Source organism: Mus musculus, chromosome 1 (assembly GCF_000001635.26).
Source record: "Mus musculus strain C57BL/6J chromosome 1, GRCm38.p6 C57BL/6J".
Taxonomy (NCBI): Eukaryota; Metazoa; Chordata; class Mammalia; order Rodentia; family Muridae; genus Mus; species Mus musculus.
In genome coordinates this window covers 180,134,262-180,155,186 of record NC_000067.6, presented here as the reverse complement: position 1 = coordinate 180,155,186, position 20,925 = coordinate 180,134,262, and the positions used below count along the sequence as shown (strand labels likewise).

Here is a 20,925-nt window from a genome sequence, read left to right as displayed (position 1 = left end):
ATGAAGTTACAAAACGTCTACAGAGAAGGTTTCACATCACCTGATAAATGCTTCCGGGTGAACACGTGGGCAGAGCCACTGAGAGGCCAGCCATTTCCTATAACGGAGATTCTCCCTAGCTCAGTTCTGGAAGAAGAGTGTTTCCAGAGCACACCATCCCTCAAGACTTATCTAAGCCTAAAAGAAAGGCTTCTATATATGACAGTTGATTTATTTTAGAAACGTGAATAAAATCACTGTTTTCTAAGGTTATCATCTATCTATCTATCTATCTATCTATCTATCTATCTATCTATCTATCTATCTATCTATCTATCTACCTACCTACCTATCTATCATCTTTGACTTTAAGAAAGAAAACTATCTTTTTGGAGGGAAGGTGTCATGAGCTGAGTCCAGGCGGCCCTCCATGCATATACAACAAGGAAACACTGTATCATTTCTGGGCTCAGGAAGCAAACTTACTTCTTAAAGAGGTTATTGGGTTCAGTATATTGTGGTCATGAACAACTTTAGAGACAGGTAAAATGTACTGTGTTAGGAATATGGTGATAAACGAACCTTACAGTGATAAATTACTCTTGCATTATGTTGGAGAAAAATGTTCCTGTATGTCTAGCAATCACTTAACAACAACAAAAACCACAGGTATATAAATGATAAAGATTCAAGAAAACTAACTCAGTCTCTCTCTTAAGACTTGAATGCCATCTTATATTAACTGCTTATCTTCTCTCCACTCACGAGGATGGAGACGGAAGGTTCACATCTGATACAAGAGGTCAGAAAAAGACTCTTCCAAGCTTACTGGCCCATCCATATTTAAGACAGAAGCACTGTTATTTCTGGATATCTGGTACAAGTGAAGCAGAGTTAACGTCTAAAGAGCTTTTTAAGTCTTTCTAAGCTCTTAAGTATTTCACAGGAACATGATATTGACTTATTTATGATGAGACATAAAAACATCCAGGGTCCATGTTCTTTGCAGGCAGCAACACAGCTTTGGGACTTGAAAGCGCTTATATACGTTGCCAGATCAATGTAATTCATCTGTTTTTGGAGGGGGGAGGGAGAGGGATAATTCATAATTCCATTTGACTGAAAAGGACACACAGAGTTGAGATTACATTAAAACCCAAGCTCTTGTTACCTGTGAGCACTGCTACAGACACACACAGTGCTGCGCTATTTCCCTGCGTCTGCTCCTAGAGAAGCCCAGGCCTGGGCACAGGGCACATGCTCAAGAAGCGTGCGTCAGAGGGTTAAGTAATGCCTTCAGAGAACTACATCCTCCACATGTGAGATGGGAAAAGTCATGTGGAAATAACAGGAAATAACAGGAAAACTCTGCTGCCTATGACATGTGAGGATGGAGGAACAGTCTCATAAACGCACAACACTTCAGCCTGGAAATAGAACAATGTTATCTTACACAATAATTAAACATTAAAAGAATAAGGCACATTAAAAACCAACTGAATTGGTATGAAAAAGGACTAATCTGGGGTTGTGGAGAGGTGGTTGTCGAGTTAACAAAACCAGGTGATGACAAATACCCCAAACTAACAGTCTAGTTAGAAATCAGCAGCCAGCATGGAGGGTCATATGGATGGAGCCAGTTGGTGGATGAATGACAAATATCATCTGAAATTGTTTTGCTTAATAACAAAAATCTTTTTAGCAATATTAGCAAACCCACAAATTTCTGGTGGGTATGGTGACAGACACCTGGGGCACCTAGAAGGCTGAGGCAGGAGGAAGACAGGCTCAAATTTGAGGCTAGCCTAGGCTACATAGTGAATTTGAGGCTAGCCAGGGCCAGCTAACGAAATCCTCTGTCTCCAAACAAAAGATGCAAGTGGTAAGAGACTGGAGGGAGAGAGTTTAGTTAGGCTGGGTGCAGTGACACAGGCCTCTGTTTCTGGAGACAGAGCCAGTTGGATCTCTATGAGTCTGAAGCCAGCTTAGTCTTCATGGAGAGTTTCAGGTCAGACATGGCTACATAGTAAGACCCTGACTCAAAAAACAGGAACAAAAACAAAACAAAACCCCCACCAAAACCAAAAACCAAACCAAACCAAACAGAAAGAGTAAAGCTGAGGGGTACTTTAAAGTCTCTTACACTATTAAACTGCTGATTTAGACTCCGAGGGTCACACTCCATCGTGAAGGTTGGGAAGACCTTCAGGACAGAAACAGGGTTTCACCTGGTGGGACCCAAGCAGAGCAAGACTAAATCCTGAGATTGTACCACCTTAAGGGAAACGCTGCGTATAAGTAAAACATTTTCTACAATTCCTTTTACATAGTTACAAATATGATTTTAATTTAGAAGGCTAATACCTATCAGAACCTTGGTTTGATTTAGCTGGCATGCTATCTGACAAAATACTTTTAGGTCTAAAGCTGGTTGTCTTTCCATCCCTCAATACTACACACTTTGGAAAAAATGATCAAAAATTCAGTTAAAACAGTGCACTGTTCTCGGTCTCTCCTATGACGAGGTAACTGTTTGTTACACTTCATACAGTCCCCTCTACTAAAGCACTGTGTGCCTGGGCTGTAACTTCCCTTCAGAAAAACGAAATAGCAAGAACAGCAATGGCAGAGCTCTGCCCTCAGGACCCTGCTATGTGCACTGCCCAGATGACAGCATGGCAGTCGAGGACTCTGGAGCAATGTTACCACTGGGAAATGGAGACACCCGTGCTCTTGCTCCAGGCAGAAGCTGGGAAGCAGAAAAGCTTACAAACCCAGCAACGCGCACAGCAGCTCTGAGTCTAACATGCTTGACTTTGAGCTTCTTGCTGGGCTTCACTGTGATCTAGTTACAGCGTATACAGTGTGATAGTGTATGCTTTATATTTACCCAGCACAGCTGATATATCCCAAGGCTAACAGACCCCAAAGGAATACTTTGAATGTGAATAATGTGAACTCAAAAAAGGAATATTTCTGTGGCCACCACCACTCCACCCCCAAAGATGTGAAAATAGCAAGAAAGCACAGTTATGTGATTGTAATGTTTACAACCAAATATTTTGATTGAAATGAATGTAGACTTATTTTTTCTCCAGGAATAAATAAAGACCCCTTTATAGGCTAACCTTGACAATACAGTTCTGATTACACAGCACACTTTATCCCTGCTCTCTCCTTTCTCCTACCACCGTGTTGCCAATGAAATGTAGATAGATGTCCTTAGGAGAGATGACGGTCAGTATTCACAGTTGTCTCCAAAACTGTCATAAGATAGTAATTATTCTGAAGTTCTTTTGCCCAGTTGAGCAGCTACCCTGCTGATCAAAGGGTCCCTCTGGATTTTAGTGGCCTGCTAGGAGTGTGTGACACTGACACGTCAGGAGCAGAGCGCCTGGGGACTTAGCCAACTCCACTAGTAATTTTAACCTCAGCATAATGGGTCTGTGGATGCAATCTTCATGTTGTTAAAGTACAACAGTGTTCCGGTGTGGTACTTTTCACATATAATTGAGCAGGAGACATGCCTGGATTTGCGCAAAGGAGCAGACTGAATTTCACATTTAGCCGAGAGGTGTGACTATGAGTGATGAGCCTGGGTGGGCTTCCGAGGAGACAACACCCAAGCACCTGCATTCAGCTGACTGAGACCTTAGAGCTTTGGGAGCTGCATCTAGGATTTGTCACAGAACCTTTCAAATACAGCGCTTTCTTTCACCAACACTAGCAAACTTGTATTAGCAAATGGAAAACTTTTCTGGGTTAAGAACTTTTGTCAGCTTTCTGAGCTTTAGGTTTCGTCCATCAGATGGCACTGTGTCGTGTGTGTGAAGCAGAGCATGCATGTGAGCCTACGTGAACATCCTTCCCCGGCAGCTGGCCCTGACTCCTCACACCGTTCATATTCACACCGCTCTTCACGCCTCTTACCATGGGCAGGTCTTTTAGGATCTGTATTCCATCTCCAGGACCCATGTGTGCTATGTGGTTAAAATTAGTTGGGTTAGAAATTAATTTATTTCTCATTTCTGGATCTCGTAGCATCTCCCTGTAAGGTAGAATACCTGTTTAGACAGTATTTCCACATTTAATCAATATAACTTTAAAAAATTAAGCATACTTTGTTTATAAAAATAAAGATATAATTAGGATAACAATATAGTAATAGTAATAGTTCAATTCCTTAGACTACTTTGTTTTGTAAATTTTACGTAAGAAGATCTTGAAATTTAGGGCTGATTTGTGTGTGTAATCTGTTCAGTGCTGGAATCAATGCCAGGGGCCACACACAGCAAGTGCTCACCACTCAGCTACACACCTTGATTAAAGATCTTCTACTCTACTTGGCAGATAACTTAAAAAATTATATGTTTATCTTTTATAATAGATACTATTTTAGAAATGGTTTTTAATATAGCTCATGGAGAATAAAGTTAATCTGAATTTCTTTTTGTTTTTCTCTTTTACTTTTTTTTTTGGACAGGATCTTACCCTTTAGCTCAGGGCATGCTGGCCTCAAACTCAAGGTAATCCTCCTGCCTTAGCCTCTTGAGTGTTAAGATTATAGGCATGAGCCACCATACCTGGCTTCTGTACTTCTTCGTAAGCATATACAAATTTGCTATCTACACAAATGATTTATATTACAGAGTTATATATGCATTAAATTATAGTTGTCCTATATACATCCAGAAATGAGTGAAAATATGGTATTTTATTCTCATAACTTTGAGGGGTACTACTCATTACTGTGGGATCCCCATGCAGTTGGAGATAGATCCCTGGGCCTTACTCATGCTTGGCAAATACTCTGCTAATAAGCTACCCCGGCCTTCCAAATTTTGACCATAGCTGAGTGACAAATTTTCAGAGACTCTTTCTTCTGATTCTAGACAGTTCTCTGGGTGATGGCAGCATGGACGGATGCTGGGCACAAGTTAGCTGCATACCTCCTCTGTTGCATCCTCTCTTCTTCAGGGACTCGGAAGGAGTAACGCCGTTTGTTGTTGATATTTCTAACCATTTGTTTCCGACTATTATCTGATGTTTCAGGAACCACAAGTTCATCCCCTTCTGTGAGAAAGAAAATAATAATATTGTTTAGATTGTTAAAGTTCTTCCTATCCATTGGTCTCTGTGATGTTGTAATCAATTATACCGTGTGTACAACTGTGATAGTTAAAGAATTATGTACTAAAAATCAGAAAGCAAGCAATAATTTTCCATGGAATACGCAAAAAAATACATACTGAAATTAGCATAGCTTACAAAACAGTCTCACTTTTGATTATAAGTAAAAGATACTACACTTTTGCTGGAGGAAACTATAGCTGTCTTGGTGTCATGCCTTTAACCAGTCACTCTACCTACTCTTTACACTGTCTTCTCTGTCCTGTAATAAGTGCGTCTGGTGGTTCCAGTCCTCTCAAAGAGCAGCGTGCTCTTTAAACTGCGGAACTGCCTCTCAGCCCCGAGAAACGTCCTCCTTCCCACAGGTTATTTTCCCCCATCCTCACTTTCCTGGATTCCTGGTCTAAGCCCTGACTCTGGGGGCTCACTCCTGTGACCTTCTTAGCCTCTTCCTAGATTGTCTTCAGTACTTCAGAGATTCTGTGGAATGGCTGTGGAACACTGCGACTCTGGACAAGTGTTCCTAATGTAGGCCGAATGACTATGTCTACAGTACCACAGGCATAGACGACAGATCCAGCTCTCACTTTTCTTCCTACCTGGGTGCTCCTCAGGAAAACGTGTGTCAGTCAGACATTCTGCCTATACAGTCACATAGCATAAACAGATAGTTTGCTTACAGCTTGTCTTTATTGTCTTGCCAGAGGTTGACAGTGCATATCACATACTCCAGAGTGAGAGATGCCTGATTCAAATGTGGGTGGAAGGCACTTCATATCCAAATGCCTTGGACTGTTGTAATATTTCCACTGAAATGATCCTATTAATATATTTCCTTACCTGCCATCTTATTTTTGAAATATATTAATCTAATGGTCTCCAATCCTAAGAGATTTAATGATCCTTCAGTGTTTAAAGGTCGGACCTAAAATAATAAAAGTAAAATTAATGTTTCAATAAAACTTTTAAAAATTAAATCATAAAGGTTTTAGTCTATTAAGAATATACTATTAAGAATTTTCACCTACCTATGTCAAAATAAAGAGTTCTTTTTAAAAGTCTCAAGTTAATAATTTTTATTAGCACATATATTATCACATTATTTAAATAAACTAGCTTATAACAACAGTGTTTTAAAGGAAGTCTATCATAAATAAAATCAAGTATAAATAAATAAACCTTAAAACTGACCCTTTAAAAGGCACCAAAAAATGTGACCAAAAAATTAAGTCAGGAAAGAACACACTGGTTTATAAATTCTTATCACTAAACACCATATGCCCACACATGTGGAGATGACAGTGCTGACAGAAAGGGTTCATTGATAAAACAGTGATGGAGGAAGCATTCCTAGAAACCAGCACAGCCAGATCCCTACCTCACACCTACAGTACAAGTCTAAGTGCAGCACAGGCAGACGGAGAGCAAGCAAAACGCTACTGTGCACAAAATATGGCACACAGCTACGTACAGGCGTCAGAAACAGTAAACTTGGAAGAAAATAAAGGTCATAGCTTTATGCCTTGAAGTAGGAAAGTTTCTTAAGAACAGAAAAAGGAAACACCGAAACAACAGGGATACCATGGTATTTCAGTGAAGTTAATAACCCTGCTGAGGAAACTATTCCACCAACGTGACCAGACGTCACAGAATGGAAGAGTCATTCTGTGTGTCAGTAACTCAGGATCCACAAAGGAAGTTCAATTAGCCAGGAAGAAAACAAAAGGCAAAAAACTGGCAAATTCAACAACAAAATGAGCAAACATGATCAGGCATTGCCTGGTGGTAGTTTGAATGTAATTGGTCCCACAGGTCCACAGGAAGCGGCTCTAAGTATAGCCTTGTTGGAGGAGGTGTGGCCTTACTGGAGGAAGTGTGTCACTTTGGAGGCAGCTTTCAGATCTCCTAGTGCTCAAGTTCCACCCAATGTGGGAGAACCTACAGCTGCCTGAGGAAGACAATCTCCTCCTGGCTGCCTTCAGGTAGAGATGTAGAACTCTTGGATTCTCCAGCACCATGTCTGCCTGCCCGCCGCCACACTTCCTGCTATGATGATAATGGACTAACAAGCCTCTGAAACTCTAAGGTAGCTCCAATTAAATGTTTTCCTTTATAAGAGTTGCCTTGGTGTCTCTTCACAGCAATAAAACCCTAACTAAGACAGCCTGGGACATGCAAACATAGCTCAGTGATAAACCAATTTACTACAATTTATAAAATGATATGCTAGGGAAGAAGTGGGTCAGAAAGGACCTGTAAATAATGTGGATGTGACTATCACGGTTGGGAAAAGAACATGGCACTATTGCATAAGGTTCCATAGCTGCAGCCCATGCCTCAGCATGCCACTGTGAGGCTGATCGGGTAAAGAAATTCCCACACCTTCATCAGGACCTAGATACACAGAAATGCCGACAGAGCAATGAATCAGAAGTAATGCTGTCAAGAGGATAATGGATAAACACTATTTACCTAAAAGATGGTTTTATAGTAGTGAAAAAAAATCAATGAACTGGATGTAAATATAACAACATGTATGCATCTTTAAAATGTAATGAATGAGTAAAGAAAGCAAGGAAAAAGGTAATAATTTCAACAGTTTAATAAATTGCGAAACCAAGGAAAACTGAATACTACTTTTTTAGTAGTAGTCATGCCTTAAAACCTCATTGTGCACATGAGACTAAGTTAATTATCACGAGGAAGTTTTTCCCAAATTGTGCTGCGCGTGAATATGCCTAAAATAAACCGTCCAGTGTCAGACTCTTGAAGTTTGAACCAAAGTGGTGACAGAGTCACACTGAAGCAGAATTCCCTCCTGCCTCATGCAGACTGACACCCTGCTGGCCTTGGTGATCCCAGAGACCCTCACCGGGGAGGAGCAGGGAGAAAAGTTGTGGGGTTCAGAGGTAGTACGCCTAATGTACGATATATACTCGTGAGCATGGCCTTATGCCGCACTGCTACGTACAATGAATTTTTGCAAGGGAAACTTAAAAAGTAACCGTTTGGCCCACAGTTTAGTGCTCTATTACCTTTTTGAGAGGAAGAGTCTGTATCCATTCCATGGAGTTTACATCAAAGATATCAACTGCGTTTTCACTATACACGGAGAGATATGGAGCATTGTAACCTGGGGGAAGGACAGAAGGACAGAAGGAAGACACAGACTGCTGATTATGGTGAACTAGTAAACCCCAAACACTTTGAAAGACCTACCCTAAGCAACTGTAGAATGGAATTTTTCAAAACCTCACAGTTATTATATAAGAATAATGTTAAAAACATTTTTGAAGTAAACATCAAGAAATCATAAAGAAAGAACTGTATTCTTGTCAAACAAGAACTTTCATTGCACTTTAAAGAGTTGGGCTTTTAAAGCAGTTAAACTGTTGACAGAGAAACAAACATACGATGTGAGAAATGTTTATGTAAGTGTCCTATTCCAGAATGGGAGAGCAAGAGATGCATGACACATGTATCTAGAGACATGTATGCTACAGATGTGTCACCTGCAGCTGCATGGCAGGAGCAGATGCTCACTACACACTTGTGGAAGAAATGGAGACACGAGCCACGAGTACGTGATTCACTCGCATGATGGCTACCAACAGAAATGGCTACTCACAGAAATGAGTTAGATAGTTTCATTTTTACTTTACATTAGAATGCTCGGCTTATCTGACTCAGCTACAAAACAACATTCATTTACCCGTTATGTCATGGATAAAAATGTTCATTTCAGAAGAAATAAAACACTGTAAATAGTTAAATCTGGGTGGTAGGGTCTTTTATTACAGATTTCCTTGCTTTTCTGTTATAAGCCTTACTGTCCTGGAGCACATTTTCTCACTTGACTTTACCTGGATGGCCCCATCCCTCATCCCTCCACTGTTCCTGCCGCAGGGAGAAGTCCCCACCTCCTGCCCAGTAGTGATTTACTAGAACTCTGAATTCCACCCTCTTTGGGCCCTTCTGGGGGCGTTTTATTCTACTTTCTGCAGTTTTAAAATAGTCCACCTTTCTTACTGATCCTCCAATGGCTCTTTCCTCACAGCATTCAAACAGGCTCAAGAGATTTCCACTGCAAACAAAGCACTGCGGATCAGACACTCTGCTGACAGCAACGGTAACATGGCACTCTACTGTTCTGCCGGGAGTCTTCCCTATGCTGTGCAGGCAGAATGCGTTGCATCTATTTCACTCAAGACTTCATCTCATATAGTAAAATAATATGTATTCAATAGTGATTATTATTATTCCGTGATAAAAGCATTAAATGACATAGCAATCTTATTTTTTTACAGAAAAAGTGAAATAAGTACATTGAAATCTATGTATAAACCTTGCTATGGTTTGAATATTTGGAACAGGGAGAGCCACTACTTGGAGGTATGGCCCTGTTGGAATAAGTGTGTCACTGTGGGTGTGGCTTTAAGACCCTCTTCCGGCCTGGAAGCCAGTCTTCTCCTAGCAGCCTTAGACCTCTCAGCTCCTCCTACAACATCCTTGCCTGGACTCTGCCATGTTCCTGTCTTGATGATAATGGACTGAACCTCTGAACCTGTAAGCCAGCCCCAATTAAATACTGTCCATTATAATAGTTGCCTTGGTCATGGGGTCTATTGACAGCACTAAAACCCTATAAACTATAAAGCAGAGCAGCACTCTGAATAAAGGCTACATTCTACCTGCTGAGAACTAGTTAAACAATTCACTTAGTAACTTCCCCATGGGTCTCATGTGGTACTGCTACTTAAGAACACTCACTGTACTAGGGGTGACAATGAAGATAATGATTTGGGATTATTTCAAAACATAACAACATGGAGATTAAAAAACAATGTATCCCAGTAGGTTTTCCACAGAAGGATTAGTTTTACTTAAAAGCATTTAATACTGACCCTGATTGTCTAGGTTTTTACAATATATGGTTATTTTACATAAGCAACATAATTAGTATTTGTGGAAGACCTTAAGAATGATTAAAAAAATAAGCTGTTAGTAAAAGTGATTATATTTAAAATAAATGGAAAAGCAAAAAAGGAAGAAGGCAGACAACAAGAAAGAATCTTACAACAGGAGGAAGGATTTGCTGGCCACATCAGTTCCTGCTGTCTGGATCTTCGGCCCTGGCAGTCTGTGTATATCCCAATGCTGTTAAAACACAGCAAGTACTCTTTGTTGGAGATCTCAACTGCACAGAGAGCGTCCATTGGTTGGTGTGAAATGAATGACAGTGTATGGTCATTTGAATGGAGCATATTGCATGGACCTCCTTCTCCATTCAGGGGGTATCTGAGAAATCCTGACTGGAATCCCACACAGAGATGCTCACTGAAGATGGCCATCCACTGGACATTACATGGGACTTGAATCTCCTTAAACTTCCTGTGCCTGGTCTTGCTTTGGAACAGTTCATAGCAGAGGACCTGTCTCTTCATGGCCACACACAGGCAGGACAGAGCTCCGTGGCGCACTTTCCCAGCAGCTATGGTCTGACACCCTTTAGTCTCTGCCAGTTTATAAAAATCCGTCTCTCGCCCATCCAAGGCTGACATAGGAAAAAGTCGGACGTGGCGATTTCGGCCTGAGATCACAGCGACAAGCTGGTCACTTGGAATGAGTTCGATCTGATGGATTTTCTTATTATCACCAACTCTAACAATCTCTACATGAAGGAAGAGGCAACAACATTAAACACATCTAAATTAAACCCCAAAGTATATAACCCAACTCATTAAAGACACATATACACAAAAGTAACAAAGGCCAAAAATCAGAGAGAGAAAGGAAGATAATTAAACCCATTATCAGATCATTTAGCCCACTGATAGTTGGCATTAAGTTCAACACTGAGATTTTTGTCAGTCAAGACAAAAAAAAAAAAGCATGTTTATGCTTCACAAAGTTTGCTTTTTGGTACTAAAATCTAGGAATTTCACTCTGAAGTTCCTATTTTTAAAATCTAAGTAACAGAGAAACTCATGTTTCTCTTTAGGTATTTCTTTTCAAGTTTTATTTTATGTATGCGGGTGTTTTGTGTACATGTGTCTCTGAATCATTTGCATGCCTGTGTCCACAGAAGCCAGAAGAAGGCATCAGATCTCCTGGAACATAAGTTGTGGATGGCGTGAGTTATCATGTGGGTATGGGGAACTGAACCCCTGGTTCCTCTGTAAGAGCAGCCAGCTCTTTTTTTTTTTTTAAATTAGGTATTTTCCTCGTTTACATTTCCAATGCTATCCCAAAAGTCCCCCATACCCACCCCCCCCCCATCCCCTACCCACCCACTCCCCCTTTTTGGCCCTGGCGTTCCCCTGTACTGGGGCATATAAAGTTTGCAAGTCCAAAGGGCCTCTCTTTCCAGTGATGGCTGACTAGGCCATCTTTTGATACATATGCAGCTAGAGACAAAAGCTCCGGGGTACTGGTTAGTTCATATTGTTGTTCCACATATAGGGTTGCAGATCCCTTTAGCTCCTTGGATGCTTTCTCTAGCTCCTCCATTGGGGGCCGTGTGACCCAAGAGTAGCCAGCTCTTAACAGTCGAGTCATCTTTCTAGCACCACCCCTTCAGGTATTTCTTTTTTGTGTGTACGTGTGGCTGTGTATGCATGCACAAGTGTGTTGCCACCAGAAATCAGCCTAGGATGTTGGTTCTTAGGAGCTATCTGCCTTGAGGTTTTGTTTGTTTGTTTTGGTTTTGTTTGTTTGTTTAAGTTAAAATTTTAACTTGTGTATGTGTGTGGGTACATGTTACAGCATAGGTATGCCAGTCAGAGGACAGCCGTGTGGAGTCACTTTTCTTTGTCCACCTTTATGTGGGTTCCAGGGATCAAGCTCAGGTCACCGGGCTTGCTTGGCACCTTCATGTGCTGAGTTATCCTGCTCACCCCCCTCTGTTACTAAGTCAGGCTCTCTCTCTGGGATCTGGGTTTGGAAGGTTAGGGTGGCTGGCCAGTGCTAAGAGGAGTCCATCCATCTGCCTCGGCCATCCCAGTGTTGGTTGTGATCACAAGCACACACATGTCCAGCCTTTTATGTGGTTTCTGGAAATCAAATGATTTCAGGGCAAGTACTTCACTGACTGACGGAGCTTCCTACCCTTCTCAGGGTCTTGCTATGGATAACACGCTCATCAAGTTTAAATGAATTGCTTTCTCAATATCTAACCTGATAGAAAGACAGAACTTAAGAACTTCAGTGTTATGTTTATGAATAGCAAACTCGATTCGTTTTGTTTTATTTCACTCAGTACTTAATTTCCCCCAGGGAGTTAAACCCCGACTGCACTGGAGCACGGCGATTTCAGACCCGACTTCTTACAGCACCGCCAAGGATGGAAAGCGGCGTGTAGTTTTCTTTCATGTGGCAGGGATAACACAGGACTGAGGCTTTACAACTTAAAAGGGACAACAGAATTGAACAAATCTTTTGATTTAAAGCTGGGCGTAGTGGCACACACCTTTAATGCCACCACTTGGGAGGAAGAAACAGGCAGATCTGTAAGTTTAGCCAGCCTGGTCTACAGGGTGAGTTCTAGGAAAACCAGAGTTACAAAGTGAAACCCTGTCTCAAAAGAGAAAAAAAGAGAAAACCAGAAATCTTTTGATTTAAAAAATATTAAATTATATCTAGAAATTTTCATAACAGAATCCTGCTCTTAAACTCCAGGTTCAAGAGCTTTCTAATATATAATTTAAGGTTTCTCTGAAATAACTGGGGTTTCTCTTACCATCTTTGGTGACATGCACAACAAATAATCCTTCTTCATTTCCCAAAGCTATCCGTTCATGATCTATGTAAGACACAAACATAAAACATTTTCATCAGATAAAGGTAATGTAAAGATACCAGAATAAAGCAAATAATGAGAATATTTGGTGCAATAGTAAAGATAAATAACAATATCAAAATGTTTCCTCTCAGATTACAGTGGCAAATAAAAATAGAACTATCAATTAAAAAAACCTGCTTTAGTACCTATCAAAAGAAGTAACTGCTTATTCAATAACAATAAAATTAACAACCTAGTTTGTTAGTGTCACAGACACCACCCACTCTGGAAACACGTGAAAGGAATCTGACTCCCACTCACTAAACTTCCTATTGTTTACTAGAAAGCAGGGGAAGTGGGCCATGTGCTTCAGAGCGGAGCAAAGGGAAACAGCCACACACGAGAGGGAGCTGCTGTTTGCTGGTGGCAGGCTGAGCACGCTAGGATTTCAGATTCCTCCACTGCACATTAGAAAAGAAGCCCGCACTCTAGGAATTACCTTGTCCCAATCACAAAAGCAGAGACGGCCACGAGCAGCTGGGCTTCGGCACTAGTGCATTTTAGGAAGCTAATACACTTGCACTCGTGTAGGCGCTAACCCACCAGCCTGGCCAAGGCGCCTCCATCCCACGAACCTCTAAACATTACCCCGGACACTGGGGACTCCTATGTGAGACGCAGCACCAGCTCAAAAGGTAGCCAGTGGACAGTCACGACACTGAGTGGTATAGAGTCCTACCTATGATTGCAGCGGCCTGCGTTGTCTTAATGAGGGGTAGCGTGCTGTCGTACGCCTCCTTGGGGACATACACTGAGCGGTCTCTGAACTTGTTTTTCTTCAGAATCTTGTGGAGTTCACTCAGCACTCCCACCCACTTACTCCTCTCATTCTCGCTGTCTGCTAGCATCAGGATGGAACATTTGTTACTAGGTGCTGAGAGCTGGGAAGCTGTGACCTAAAACAATTTAATAGTCACAATATTAGAAAACAGACATCTCTAATGCTAGCTTCAGAATTACGCTCATCTGCTTAGCACTCATCAGTAAAATGAGCATTTATTAAATTATCACTTTAGCACACTTTAGTTGCACTGAGTGAAAGTGTCTCACTGTAACACTACAATTCAAACAGCAGGAGGTGATACAAGTCCAAGTGTGACTTTCATTTCATGCTGTGTTACATAATGCTATAAAATAATGTAGACACCAATTTCATAACTGACACAAAATTATCAAGTACCAGGAAGAAAAGTAACTTACAAGTATTAACTCATTTCACCCCTTAACAGCTTCAGGAGACAACAAGTATGATTATAACCTAAGCGTCTATGTGAGACTCCACGGTAAAGGGAAAGTGAGCAATCTCACGAGCGTGGAGCAGAGCGCGTCCCAGTGCTCTGAAGCACTGCATCAGACTGTTCCCAAAGTCTTAGTGCTTCCTGACAACCTTTTATATTCTCATTAAAGAAGACAAGAGCACTAGAAACAGTATGCAAATAAAGTTTACAAATCAATCAGAGCACTTTTAAGCTATTATTTATTATGTATATAATATACACGCTACATAAATGTATAGACACCCTTTACATACTTACATATGCTTTAAACATCAGTGACAATACAATTCTACTGCAAATTAGTTACAGGTAAGTGAACCTTTATAGGCTCCCTAGATAGCTAGGGGAGAATAAACAGCTGCTGGCCTGGAAAGTGAGAGACTAGGTTTAATCTCTGACCTTCCTTGGATGTAAGATTCATACACAACAGAGACAGACGAGCACTATTCACATTTTGGAATATTTGTTATAAAGAAGTAGACAACTGAATCACAATTTTTACAATGAGAGTTTTATAGAGAGCAACTTTTTTTTTTTAATTTGAAGAACTGCATGAGATAATATTTATTTAGAGGTTAACTGGGACTCAAAAACATTATAGAACATGAAGAATACTTTAGAAACACTGATGTATTCTACAAGTCTTAGCACAATTTTGCATCCATGGATGGTACGGATACATAAATGAGTACTAGGTCTAGGTGTTGTTCCAGTAACTTTATGATTTATACAGAGTAGCAAAATATATTCATTAAAAACAAGTAATTAGGTGCTGGAGAGTTGGCTCAGTGGATAAAGCACATGCTACACAAACCTGAGGGTCAGAGTTTGGATCCCCAGAACCCAGGTAAGAGCTAGGTGGGTTTGTCTGTTGCCCCAGAGCTCCAGAGGTAGAGCCAGGAATGGCTGGGGCAAACTGGCGAGCTAAACTAGCTACAGCTGCTAGCAGCAGGTTCAGTGAGACTCCATCTCAGTAAACAATGTGGAGAGCAGTCAAGGAAGATAGCTGATGTCACCGTCTACCCTTCACATGCATGTGCACACAAACATGTGTGCACACAAACAAATGTGCACAAACCCAAAGCCTGTATGTGCTCAGTCATCCACAGACTTACCCTGAATATACAGGGGATATCTTTTCGACTCATAGACTTACCCTGAATATACAGGGGATATCTTTTCGACTTGCGTGAATAACATCAGAAGCTAAGACTGAACTCACAGAAAATTCTTCATCTCTGAAATAAAAGTTAAACATTTAAGGTTGTTACATGTTGCTGTGTGTGTATGGTTTTGCTTATATACCCAAATAACATATACAAAGCAATCCTCAAAGCTTAACTGTATAAACACCCAAGCTCAATTTAAAGCAAAACAACAACAACAAAAAAACAAAGTACAAGACTCCCCTACATAATGACTAACAGTACTCAAGGTAATTCATCAGGAGTGACCTGGCAGTGGTGCATTACACCAGACATAACAGTGACCCACAAAGGTACACAAGACCAGGAAGCACACAGCCAGAAGCAGCTTTTGTTAGCCTCCAGAATTCCTAATGACTCTCCTGCCTGCCATAATGAGTCTCATGTGTGCTGTGTCTGCTCCCCTGACTGTGAGGAGTGGCTTACTCCTTGCTCCTGCGATGAGTCATGAGTCCCCTACTCCCTCTGCCTTTAAGTCTTGACTCCGTCTTGCATTCCTTGTAACAGACAGTCTTGCTGTTGTCCAGGCTATCCGTGACCATGTGGGCTGAGGAATGGCCCTTTGCTAGCGCTAGCTCCTCACTTTTCAGGTCTGCCACATCGCCCTTGCTGATATTCCCTGTGTATTTCACTGTGCTTCAGATACTAGGCATAGGGGGAATGTGCATTTTTAGCAATGGCTGTGCCTGAATAGGAGACAAGTGGGACCCACCATTCAGAAGCAATGCCTGAAGCTGTGGGAGAAAATAACCACCCCCAGGACAATGCCCGAGGTTCTAGGAAAGGAGGGAGGTGTTGAGGGCACACGAAGAGTCTGGACAGTGGTGCTAGGGAGACAGACTCTCAGGTGTTGGCTGCTTTAGTGCGTTGTCCAGGGGCCGTGGGAGAGTTACCCCTTCACTTACACTCAGTCACTTTGCAGTTTCAGACGATGACTTGAACAGCGCATAATTAGGACTCTTTTACTACATAACTGGTCTTTTAGATGTCAACTTTGACTCCACATACTCAAGACACAAACCAACTTGCCCTAGAACCACCCTTAACTTTCTAGTATGTAGCTGTAGGGCTAAACCTGAAAACTGACACAAAATTATTTTACCAAAACATAGTAACCTAGAAGAAAGACCATAAACCTTGATCTACGCTGCTGTGACAGATCTGTCTTTATTCCTCGCCCTTACCTCATGTCAATCACTTGACTAATGACGGAGGTGGGCTGCGATGCTTTTCCCTCTGCGATATCATAAAGAAACAGTTTGAAGTCGCAGACCACAGCCAGTGCTCTCTGCCACCCTTTCTTCACTCCCGCCGGCTTAGGGATCTTGGTTCAGTTTCAGTCAGACAAACAAACAGACAAAACTCAAATGAGAATTATGGTGAGCTGCAGGTGGCACCTGAAGTCTGTGCGCGCCCGCCTATCCTGGGCCTGCTCTCTCGCTGCTAAGACTGCAAGAGTGACAAGGGGCCAACAGTGAGGGGAAAGTGGGAACACTGTAGTTCCCAGCAGCTTCTGAGGGCTCTGAACTGACAACTCACTAAATGCAGGTCACTCATGGCTTTTAGAGAAAAGCGTAACAAGCAGACATGGTTATAAGATGAACCTGACACTCAGGTCACACTGTGCGTGTTACTCTGGCTAGCAAACCAACATCGTCATAGTTCCTAACTTAACCCTCCCTCTTAGGTAAGACCAGAGCCCCAAGACTCCTTTATGATGACTGCAACATTTGCAAATCTCGAGATACAGAAAGACAGAACAGTTTGTGATATTCTAGAGTTCATTTGCATGTAATCATGACTCTAGTTAAAATATTATTTAAATGAGTTCGAGTAATTAACTTTTCTCTTAAGCACTATGTTTATTAAGTGACAAACAAGGTACTTACCCTGACATGACCCTCATACGCCGTCCCAACTCCCTTCTGGGGGTCTATGCCCAGTGGACCTTTAGTTTGCTCAGGAGGAACTGGGCAAACCGTCGGGGCTTTGTTCACACAAGTTATATGACATGAGAACCCACAGACTTTTGGAGGAAAAAAAAAAAGGAGACAATTTAGATAAAATTTCATTTTAACAACAAAAAAATTCACTGGCACTAATTGCACGCGTGGTGCTATGTTAGACAAAGGCTTTTTTTCTATTTTATTTTAAATAACCACTTTTTACTAGGGGAAACAAATCCAGTTGCTTGCCGTTCAGAAGTTCATGAGAGGTAGTAAATATTTTTATTATTTATATTATTATTCTCTTTAATACTAGTGATCAAAGTGAGAACCAAATAGATAAAAACCCAACAACCCCAACCTGGTGAGTACCACGGCTGACTTATGCACAGCCCTACAGAAGAGCTCTCTGGAGGGTTTCTAGCTCTTTAATCCTACGGCAACTTGTCATCAGCCCTGAAATCCCCTTCCAGGAGTTAATAACAGACATTTAGCTACTCAATGCTCTCTCAGCATGTGGTATGCATGCATGTATGTATATGTGTTTGCATGTTCACAGTATGTGATGATATGGAATCCAAGGTTGATGTCAGGCATCTTCTTCCATCTTCCACTCCCCACTTGATTTTGAGGTCCAGTCTCTCATCAAACCTGGAGCTCAACAGTTCAACTGGTCCAGCATGCCAGTACCCTTAAGGGTCTCCTACCTGTACCTCCTGAGGCCTGGGATCACAGCCGGGCCACAGTCCTTTACATGTGTGCTGGAGACCCTGACTCTGGCCCTTCTGCTTCAGTGGTTAGCACTCATTCACTTCGCCATCCCCCCAGCCCTGTAAATGGCAGCATTCTACCAATCGTCTGAAACCATGTGTTTCAGTGGCTATAAAGGTACATACAGAAGGGCGGGAGCATGTGGAGTTGTGGTCTACATGCTTTCACTATGGGTCGGATAAGAGTTAACTCCACTGAGCATGGTCTGCTTAGAGCCCATGTGCCCTGTTAGCAACAGTACTGTCATAAACAAGAGCTTTCTTTTCCTGGCTGCTTCTTACCTTCACAGGAACAGCCCTGTCTTATCAAACCGACCATCAAGGAGGTGCACTGGTGACACTTGGTAGGGGCAGTGAAAGACTTCACGAAAAATTGATGAGTCTTGCGCTGCAAAATACATGACAGGAGAGTCAGTCCTTCCGCCTCCCACTGTGCACCCATGTGGAGCTGCGGCTCCTCACGCACCAGAGACAAACTTCACGGGTGCTGCATGGATGTGTGCTTTCAGCCTCAAGGTTACTTTATGAGTTTTTCTTGACTATAACTTTGTGTGTTTCTGATTGCATGTGATGTGTCAGGGACCCTTATCATCACACACGTTGGCTCTTTTCTGCCGGTCTTTGCTAGCCACCCACTTGATGCTTTCTACTTCTTCCTCAGTTACTGATAGAAATGAGAAACTCATCTTTTGTCTCTTAGACCTTGTCTGATTTAGAATTTAGGATTTAGCTTATGTTTCTGAAATATTTTAGTTTCAGTTTTCTCCTGAATTCTTTATCATTTCAAATCTCCCTTTCTCCCACCTCTTTAAAAATACTATTATTACTGTGGGGAAAGGACAGTACGGGTGCCATAGGACTCATGTGGACAGCAGGGACGCTCTCTTCTGGCATCATGCGGAGGTAGCGTTTTGGTGTCTCTGTTGCTGCACTGTGTACTCCAGGCCAGGTGGCCCTTGAGCCTCCAGAGTCTCTGGTCTCTGCCTCCACCTGCCCGAGAGTCAGGCTGCACACACAGACAGCGCACAGCTCCAGGGAGCAGCCTCTGCTCTAGCCACATTTCACTGCTGAGCTTTCTCGGCTCCTAAGGGCTGTTACTCTAGTTCCTACCTGCTAAAGAAGAGACTATGCCAGGGCCTAGCAAACACAGAAGTGGATGCTCACAGTCAGCTATTGAATGGACCACAAGGCCCCCAATGGAGGAACTAGAGAAAGCACCCAAAGAACTAAAGGGAACTGCAACACTATAGGTGGAACAACAATATGAACTAAGCAGTACCCCGGAGCTCTTGTCTCTAGCTGCATAGGTATCAAAAGATGGCCTAGTCGGCCATCACTGCAAAGAGAGGCCCATTGGACTTGCAAACTTTATATGCCCCAGTACAGGGGAACGCCATGGCCAAAAAGGGGGAGTGGGTGGGTAGGGGAGTGGGGGGGGTTATGGGGGACTTTTGGTATAGCATTGGAAATGTAAATGAGCTAAATACCTAATAAAAAATGGAAAAAAAAACACTAAAAAAAAAAAAAAGAAGCACATTTTTGGAAACATTTAACATTTTGAGCATGTTTTCAGTGTTTTCTTGCATCTTTTACTGAAGCTTTCCATCTCTAACTTGAAGAAATTTTAGGCTATTATTTCTTTTTAAAGAAAATTTGTTTTTATTGAGTTTGTGTGTCACTGCATACATCAAGTGTCCTGGAAATCAGAAGAGGGATCAGAGCTCTGGAGATGGAGTTACAGGAGGCTGTGAGCTGCCTCACACGGACGCTGAGAACAGCAATCATTATCCTCAGAGCTACGGTTTCAGACCGTTTCTATTTCTTTAATTCCGCCTCTTTCCTACCGAAGGCCCTACTGTACTATGAAGATGCTGACAGCGTTCCTGCCGTACAGCTTCTCTTTCAGGTTCTTCAGCTCACTGCTAACTGACGCATGCACTGTTCTACTCTATCTCTTCTCACTCTATTACTCACGCCTTTTATGGACTCCAGTAGTTACAGCCTGGATCAAGAACTTCTAGATTACTTTTTCTTATCACTGCCTTCTCCTGTCTGAGATTACCTGTGTTGGTGAGGATATTTATTATGTTTATTTTAACTTCATACTCTGTCTGGCCTCATGTAACAGCACATAGTGACTCTTGCTTAGCACATGTTCTTTCATGCTTTTTAAATTAGTTTTCAGAGCCAGTGACCTCTCTCATTGTGATTTACTCACAGTTTATGTTCTAGGAAGAAGCACTGGCCATGCAGTTTCTAGACTTTCTTCCATGGCTTAGACAGAAAGCCGGTCTTCACGACTTGTCGTGTACAAGTCCTTTGTCAAGGACGACCCCCTTATCCTTCCTTCTGAGCAGTTTTCCTTCTCCGTGCTTGATTAAACCTGGATTCAGCTTCTCTAACAAGGGGCCTCAACTTAATGCCTTTATCAGGTAACAACTCGAGGGGATCCTGGAGGGTTCCTCTAATTGACTTTGAAACACAATTTAAGCATTAAGTACTGACTACACCTCTCAACATTCAGAATGTCATTTATATTCATTACAGAATTTGTTTTCTTCCCAAATTTTTATTTTTATAACTTTGAGGAGACGAGCAACAAAACACAGTGAATATCCAAAGTAGAAGAAATTCACTCCCATGTTTTAGAACCAAGTACCTTAGGTGGAAAGCCAGTTGAAGCCGGGCATCCCTTTTTCCTTAAGGTTGGTGTGTGAGCTGGAAGTGGAGCACAGTCTGCAATCTGAATCCCAGGCAAAAGAGGAAATGAATGCCATG

At 41.9% G+C, this 20,925-nt stretch overlaps 1 protein-coding gene and 1 long non-coding RNA gene across 33 annotated transcripts in view; one reads left to right on the top strand and one right to left on the bottom strand.

Moving 5' to 3' along the window:
* Cdc42bpa (CDC42 binding protein kinase alpha) overlaps positions 1–20,925 on the bottom strand; it is a 205,528-nt gene that overhangs the window by 10,420 nt on the left and 174,183 nt on the right. For 27 of the 31 annotated variants that reach the window (XM_017320119.2, XM_017320130.2, XM_011238803.3 and 24 more), the window contains 12 exons: positions 20,807–20,890; positions 18,430–18,535; positions 17,321–17,457; positions 16,616–16,755; positions 15,383–15,464; positions 13,629–13,845; positions 12,848–12,910; positions 10,187–10,780; positions 8,145–8,242; positions 5,950–6,034; positions 4,929–5,052; positions 3,910–4,027 (listed from right to left, as the gene is read on the bottom strand). In XM_017320119.2, coding sequence (XP_017175608.1) covers positions 3,910–4,027; positions 4,929–5,052; positions 5,950–6,034; positions 8,145–8,242; positions 10,187–10,780; positions 12,848–12,910; positions 13,629–13,845; positions 15,383–15,464; positions 16,616–16,755; positions 17,321–17,457; positions 18,430–18,535; positions 20,807–20,890 — 1,848 coding nt within the window. The remainder of the gene's footprint in view (positions 1–3,909; positions 4,028–4,928; positions 5,053–5,949; positions 6,035–8,144; positions 8,243–10,186; positions 10,781–12,847; positions 12,911–13,628; positions 13,846–15,382; positions 15,465–16,615; positions 16,756–17,320; positions 17,458–18,429; positions 18,536–20,806; positions 20,891–20,925) is intronic. The other 4 variants (XR_001784122.2, XR_001784125.2, XR_001784127.2 and 1 more) reach the window with 1 other exon arrangement.
* Positions 6,855–9,575, top strand: Gm38331. Of its 2 annotated transcripts, XR_003948279.1 has the most exons (3): positions 6,855–7,195; positions 9,167–9,238; positions 9,417–9,575. It is a non-coding gene; the product is annotated as a predicted gene, 38331 (long non-coding RNA). The 2 variants fall into 2 exon arrangements; XR_865767.2 differs by lacking the exon at positions 9,417–9,575 and having other exon boundaries at positions 9,167–9,394.